This window comes from Choristoneura fumiferana, chromosome 5, assembly GCF_025370935.1.
Source record: "Choristoneura fumiferana chromosome 5, NRCan_CFum_1, whole genome shotgun sequence".
NCBI lineage: Eukaryota > Metazoa > Arthropoda > Insecta > Lepidoptera > Tortricidae > Choristoneura > Choristoneura fumiferana.
In genome coordinates, this window is record NC_133476.1 from 14,043,540 (window position 1) to 14,051,769 (window position 8,230).

An 8,230-nucleotide genomic window follows, 5' to 3' on the forward strand; every position below is an offset into this window, starting at 1 on the left:
AGTGTGGTACGGGAAGTCTCCATGCCGGCCGAGAAAAGGTCATTCATAACTTGGACAATTTGTTCCACTGCAGCAGAAAACCAAAATTAGGTTACCAAAGCGCAGTTATAGATTTACTGAATTTGATTAAAAGCTTTTATAAACTAAAAGATAATGTGCATATTAATACGATCAAACTTTCTAGATATGGAACTTTCAGTATCTAAATAGGTACGTCCTGGCTGCTTTTGATAAAAATGCTGTCAAAATATTAGTATCGTGCGACAAAGATCTTAATGGAAGTGGGTGACGTTTGCACGAAGGCGCTTTATTTTATTTATCTATCAATAAATTATTGTATTGACCGCTTATAATTAGTGCCAATTTCAAAATAAAAAATATTTATATAATATTTTGCAAGAAAGCCGCGTTACTCAATTTTTTCCACGTTCATTAAGGTCTTTGTCACACCCATTTTTCTTGAGCTTAATTGTATTAAAATATTTATACGAAAACTTTAGTCTGAAAATTCCACAATCCTTAGAATATTTTTTGAACGAAATAGTTTTAACGAAATGCTTTACATTGTCTTTTGCACACTTATCGCTCAATCGTACGTAATTCCATAGAAAAGCCTTGAAATGTTATTCAAATGATAAGTAGGTAATCGTAAAGTTCGTATTGATAAGAAGTTCTCAAGATCGGGGTCATCGTACTCCCACGGTCACGACAAAAAATAAATCAATTTACATTTTTCTTCAATAATGATACAGGTACCAAGAAAACTGTGTTGATAAATATGTAATATTAGATTCTTCCATCGCGTCATCACAAAAGTTTCCATATACTGGTGTGGAAAGCCTTATCGTTTAATTATATTATTATGTCAGTAGGTACCTACTATGTGCTATGTGATAATTAGTACTACTAGGTACATACTGACATTAATACCTCATAGCTTTCCTCATAGGACACACCCTAATCCTATCCTACTATATAATATTATAAATGCGAAAGTTTGTGTGTGAGTGAGTGAGTGAGTGAGTATGTTTGTTACTCCTTCACGCTAAAGCGGCTGGACGGATTTGGATGAAAATTGGTATGTAGATAGTTGGACATCTGAAATAAAACATAGGCTACTTTTTTCCCGATATTCTCACGGGATAGGGATTAAAATCTCGAAATAACAACCACTGAGCTCAGAGTAATGAAATTTGGGATGGTTGTTTTTAATGCAACGTCAATGAAAACCACGATAATTTTCAGGAATTCCCACGGGAATTTTGTAAAATTCCAGAAATCAATTAAACCGCTGTATCTAATTATTAACACGAGCGAAGTGATCATTATTTAAACTAAATAACTTGCATGCTTGCTTTGCTTACATTATTGCTTGCACCTTTGGGAGTATGCTTGCTTGATCTTTTGATTGCATGCTTGCTTGCATTCTGGCTTGCATGCTTGCTTGCTTGCTTGCATGCTTGCTTGCATGCTTGCTTGCATGCTTGCTTGCATGCTTGCTTGCATGCTTGCTTGCATGCTTGCTTGCATGCTTGCTTGCATGCTTGCTTGCATGCTTGCTTGCATGCTTGCTTGCATGCTTGCTTGCATGCTTGCTTGCATGCTTGCTTGCATGCTTGCTTGCATGCTGCTTGCTTGCTTGCATGTTGCTTGCATGCTTGCTTGCATGCTTGCTTGCTGCTTGCTTGCATGCTTGCTTGCATGCTTGCTTGCATGCTTGCTTGCACTCACTAATATTGAAATCTCACTAATATTAAGTACGATTGTGAAAGTTTGTAAGTCTGTATGTTTGTTTGTTACCTACCTCTTCACGTTTTAACCGCTGAGCCGATTTAGGTGAAATTCGGTATACAGATAGTACAAATCCCGGGAAAGGACATAGAATAGTTTTTATCCCAGAAAATTTTATAGTTCCCGCGGGATAGCAATTAACTTATTCTACGTGAACGGAGTCGCGGGCAACAGTTAGTTAATGAATAATTGAAACTAATATTGAGGTCTTCGATATTTTAGTTTGAATTTAGTTTAGACCGTATACTAAAAAAAATCAATCTATTAAATGACTTCCTAAAGCGTGCACTATAAAGAGCCAATTTTCCTTCTGTCCATTCCTATATTGAACAGACTGTAAGTCTTTAAAATGCATCTAACATATCGTCACTACTTTAAAAAAAAATCGTTGCTCAAAATAGATGATTTTTCTAAATGACTATAAAGACATTAAATCAAGGTTCAATTTTGTTGACATATTGATTTTAGATACGAGATTTTTTCAAAGTAGTGACGAATTAACATTCCATCGACGTGTTTTTAAACAGAAAGAGTTCAGTGTTAACTGTTAACTGGGGTATTTACCTGGATCAACTCCGTGGAACAATTTGGAGCCGGAATCGGTTTCTTTTTGGAGTTCCAGTAAATAATAATCCAGAAGATCGGCGGGCTCGCGTTGCTCGGCGGTGTTCAAGAGTTGTTCTCGGCGCTGCGTCACGTGCCTCGTGTGGAATTCACTCACTAAGCGCAAATTCTGACGGATTTCTTCTAAAACCGCCATTTTTCCGGGTAGATACTGGAAAAAATATTAGTCGTCATTATACTAGGTGTTTTAAAACTAATGCGGAATGTTCCGGCAGATGGTTGGGCTAGTTAGTTTGACTAAAACACCTTTGTAAATGTGATCCGCCTGTTCGTTTGTCTCCTATCATGTAAAAAAAAGTTTCCCAAAGTTGCGGAATTTTTGAGTCAATGTGGAATCAACCCTTTGTCTCCATGCACTTTTAGTTTGACCAAAATGAATAATATACACATACATATGCTGAAATATTTCGGATTGATTTTCAGGCAGTGTGTATATTTCGGTATGTGAAAAATCATAGGCAAATTGAAAATGAAGCACAGTTTTTTTAACTTTATTATTTTTAACCCCCGATGCCAAAAGAGGGGTGTTATAAGTTTGACCGCTACGTGTGTCTGTCTGTGTGTCTCTCTGTGGCACCGTAGCTGTTAAACGGGTGGACCGATTTGAATGCGGTTCTTTTAATTTGAAATCAGGTTTTCTAGTATCTTGGACATATTTTATCAAAATCGGTTTCATGATATGCACTTTAAAGTTGAATATTTCGCAATCACTGTATCGAAAAATCGTCTTAGCAAACCCCTAATCTCCCTCTAAATCTAAACCGATGGGTGGAAAAATTTGAAAAAATTTAGGATGGTAGTAAGTATATCAAAGTTACAAGGAAAACTATAACAGTTAAGTTTTTTTTGAGAATTATTAGTAGTTTAAGGGGCTGTTTCACCATCCACTGATTAGCGTTAACCGACGGTTAAATGTGATGCCGTCTCCGTCTATTCGAACAAAACAAATAGAGACGGCATCACACCTAACCGCCAGTTAACACTAATCAATGGATGGTGAAACAGCACCTAAGAGTAAATAGCAGCCTAAGGTATAAAATATACCTAAACTTGGAATATTCTACTAGTATTTTTAACCCCCGACGCAAAAAGAGGGGTGTTATAAGTTATAATTTTGACCGCTATGTCTGTGTGTGTGTGTGTGTGTTTGTCTGTGGCACCGTAGCTCTTAAACGGGTAAACCGATTTGAATGCGGTTTTTTTTTATTTGAAAGCAGATTTTTTAGCGATGGTTCTTAGACATATTTTATCAAAATCGGTTCTGCCGTTTTTGAGATATTGAACTTTGAAGTGACAAAGTCGGGGGCTTTCCAACTTTTTGTTGGTTAGGTTAATAATATTTTTTAATTTTAGAATATGGCAATCAAAAATGGGGCAAATGGTGTTTTTTAACCAACTGTAAAAATATAAGTTAGTTACAAAAGCTTGTAAAATAAAAAGCAGGATGGAATCACTTTTTACACACTAGTAAACTCGAAAACCAATATTTTCATTAAAAATCTAAATAATTCTGTTTGAATTTTGCTTTGAACACAAAACGTCAATACTAGTGTTGCCATTATAATAATGTAGTTACCCTATTATTGGGTAAAAGTCGCCTAGGTAAACAATCTTTATTTTTATTTTTAAATTCTATTCTTTCTATGGCTTAAAACTTGAGAACGTGACACGCAACGTAAAGTTATTTGGTTCTTGTAAAGTTCATCAACGTTTTTTAGTGTAGTACGTATTAACGTGACGTAAAGTTATTTTTTCCTGTAGGTTTACTAACGTATTTAATTTAGTTGTTTTAGGTGGTTTATGAATACAAAGAAATATACGTTTAACGATAACGATATTTTTGTAGTTGCGGGGTACTGAGAATTATTATGGCAACACCGGCCTACAAACACATGTTTATAAAACAGGCCTCACCTGGCCGTTTACCGCTCTCCATCTTTACTTTTTATTTGATCTGAGGGATGGCGTACATTGATAGCAGTATTTAATTTGTATGAAAAAAGGAAAATTCAAGGACTCCATTATTTTTAAATGTCGCTGAAATAATGTTGTTCAGTTGGAGGACGATCTATATTTTAATTTTTTGCTCGTATTACAGACCACACCCATGAACACGAAAGGAGAAAAATCTCTTACGGGGTAAATGTCGCAAAAGAGTCCAGCTCGGTAAATAACAGTTCCTTATTCCTCTGGAGTAGCGCTAGGGTAGCAGTGATATCAGAAAACGTAGACAGTGATTTAATTTTAGTAATTAGTTAAAAATATTATTGAGTGATTTTAATGTGTTTATCGTTATAGTATAAAAGTATCCTTTGAAATTTATCTTCTTGCTACTGTCTGTAGCCCTGTCTATTTACCAACGTTCGACGGACACTTGCATACACAGAAATTATGCTCCTTCCCTCTTCACTTGGTACCTTCAAAATAACAGCTGTTTGAAATAAACCCATTAGTTACGAAGTAGCTACGAAGTTCCACCACTTTAAGAGTGCTACGACGTATTAGTGACGCTCAAGCCGGTTACGGTTGTACAATTTCAAAGTTACAGCTTTTCATGAACTAGTTTACACTTCGTTATAAAATTTACTTATTTTTACGCGCCCCTCAACCCTTAAAAGAACGTTCCTTCACGTAATTACAATCCTGTTCACGTTATGTAATATACCACCACTAGATCTAACGAAGATCCACAGGAAAAAAGATCCTTTTCATTTTCTGTCATAACATCACAGCATTCATATGTTTATTGTATAACCGCCCATCTTGAGATACAGCACTTTAGCTCTAGATGATATAGTCAGTTTCCGAAGCCTGTCGTGACGTCACAGGCACTGGTATGAATGCCAATTAGGTGGCTTCATCATACGGCACTGCGGACAGGTTTAGCCCGCATTCTGAAGCGAGTACTGCGTCAGTGGGTAAATTACTTCTAAACGGTAGTTGCATTGAACATTCCTTTTTTATTGCATAGACTAAGACTTTGTTGTTAACTATTATAATTAGGTTATTACAAATTGTAGGATTAGTTACATTGTAGGTCAACAGATAGAGGTACAATTATTGAACTTGATAACTTACTGTGTGAACCCATTGATTGCACTGAGTGAATATTTGCATATGCAAGTCAATGACTTACGTTTGCAGTCAAGGCCAAGCTAGACAACTAATCCTATGTTTGTCGTAAATTGCACTAGCAGTTTACTTTAAAACGATGTTATAGTTTAGTTTAAACTCAAAGGACAAAAATTATATAAAGATTTGTTTCTCGTTGATTAAGATTATTATAGTAATAAATATACATACCAAGTAGCTTGGCACGTGCTCCCCGATGTATATTGACCCGAACAGCTCCATGCCTTTGGAGACGCGTTCGTTGAAGGCCAAAAACTCCGGGTCATTCTCCTTGAAGCGAAAACTCATCATCAGCTGACAGATGACGTTGTGGACGTGCCGGCCTAGTTGAACAACAGGGTTGACAGGTTGTCCTGCCGATGCTTCCAACGAACGGATGAATTCCTTGATTTCTACCTATAAGAAATACCCTGTGTGAACTTCCAATTAATTATACATGTGCCATTTGCTTGAATGAAACCTCGTTCTATTTATACTCATCATCATCCCAGCCTTTATACATCCAACTGCTGGGCACAGGTCTCCTCTCTTTATTTATACTGGTTAAAAGTTAAATAAATTGACAACTAGTTGAATATGACTTTGAACAACAGCTACGAGTACTTACCGTTGCGGACAATGTTCCCAATGGTCTGGGACGTATAAAAAACTAATATACCTAAACGATATAACGAGTTCAAAATACTGTTTAAAATTAAAAATATTATCACATCTATCGAGTTCTTTAACCCAACAAATTCATATACATATTTTGTCACGAGCGGTTCGTAGCATGGCACGTGTATGAGTTTAAATCGTATAAACGTACCTATAGTTTTGATTAAAAAAAATTAAGGACTTACCATGATGCACGATTCGAAACGCTGGTAGTTCCACAGTTTAACACCCAGTACTCGGAATTTTTCAAATAGGAATTGTCGCTGCTTTTTCCATAACAAGCCCTCGCTCAATACTATTCCTATAAAAAATGAAAAATAAATTATTTAAAGGGTTTCGTAATTTGAATGGCGAAAATAATCAGCGGCTTAGCTCAAAGACTAGCTAATGGTACTAGAAAACTAATTTGGCAAAAAGAAAACATTTCTCGTTTACCTATTCCTTGGTATGGAGTGTTCTTGAATAGGTGTTTGACTAAAAAATAAAGTTTGAAAAAAAAACTATTCTTCGATTGAGGAATTCCATTTGCGAAATATTCTTTTTTATAGTGGAAATCCAGCTTAGTGTCAAGTGTCTTCTCCTTCTCAGAGTTAAATAGACAATTTAAAAAATCATTGCAGTTTTAAATACAAGAAAATTATCACATCTAAGCTTTAAAATTTAATGAATATATATTTGCCGCATATTTTGGACCAGAGCACTGCGCTTGGTCCGACACGCACTTGGCTAGTTTTTACATTACACTAAAATCATAATAATGTCTTGCATAGATAGGTACATCAAATCACGCCTCTTTCCCAACGGGGGGGGGGGGTATTTACTCCTGACCTGATATACAAGTTAAATCACTTTAAAGATTTAGAATAGATGTTTAATGAAACAAAATGCTTACCTCGCCCTCCCATTAGGTTGTTGAGTGGTGTATGTGGACGGTCTGTGGAGTCCGGGCGATTGAAGAGGTCCCTCAAGAGACGAGCGGAGCCGATGCATATCACTAGGTTGGTGCCAAGTTTTACGGACGTGAGGTCCCCATAGCGAGCTGCCAGCTTCAAGTACCATGCGTGGGGTGAGCCGTTCCCCGTCCATGGCAAGCTACCCAAGAGTGGAATACCCCAGGGACCTAACAAAATTAAAGGTACTCAATTATTTTCTTATGCATAGATGGCACGAAACGTGTTTTGTCGTTATCTCAAAGAGACTTTTGTAAGATCTTGTGTATGACCCATTTGCACAGATATAAAATACAGCGTGTCGGAAATTATAAGGTCAGAATGAAAATGAACGTAAAATCAAATGGGACCCATGCATTAAAAAAGCCGGTGCGATTCATTTGTTTTAAAATTTTGATGAGACCTTACCTGGTGGGAGCATCCGTTGTCTTTTAATTGTTTTGTAAAATATTGAAAATAACATGCCACATGTCAGCGAAGTTAAAATTAATCTAAATAGATCGACGATATTAAGTTGCGAGAACATCATTTTGAATAATGACCAAGGCCCTAACAAAGTAGTAGCGGTGTCAGAAGCGCTTTGCAATGCGTATTACAACATAGAAGGACATAGATTTGTGAGGAGGCTATTCATTCACGTTTGACTTATATATCTGCGGGCGGAAGCAACGCGTAATCATGTTATCGCATAATGCACATTTTTTTTTAATACCAATTTAAACGTGGTCGATTATTTTAATTTTATTGAACACGGTCACTCCATCGCTGCCGCTACCAAACCAGAAAAGGAGCGAGGGACGGTTGGACATTGTTGAACTGGCCTTTTATGTAACCTACCCTCTATATTGAATATTCAAAAAAAAATGTTTTATTAAACTTTAGCTTATTTAACATGACTGCTCAAACAAAAAAGGCTATTGTTAGTATTTTTTTTTTATTCTGGAGTACTCGTATGTACAATATTCGTTACATACTACTTTGTATTAAGAAATAAAAAAATGGTTCCTTTATACATGCTTTATATAATTAAAAATGCATGTTACAATATTACAATAATACTACTTAGGTACTTTTTC

At 36.2% G+C, this 8,230-nt stretch overlaps 1 protein-coding gene across 1 annotated transcript in view; it reads right to left on the reverse strand.

The window, feature by feature from the left end:
- LOC141428228 (cytochrome P450 18a1-like) overlaps positions 1-7,949 on the reverse strand; it is a gene marked incomplete in the record, with an annotated part of 10,167 nt that extends 2,218 nt beyond the window's left edge. The window contains 6 exon segments of the mRNA XM_074088080.1: positions 1-67; positions 2,356-2,566; positions 5,719-5,943; positions 6,390-6,505; positions 7,097-7,324; positions 7,563-7,949. Coding sequence (XP_073944181.1) covers positions 1-67; positions 2,356-2,566; positions 5,719-5,943; positions 6,390-6,505; positions 7,097-7,324; positions 7,563-7,683 — 968 coding nt within the window.
- Between the last annotated feature and the right edge of the window lie 281 nt (positions 7,950-8,230).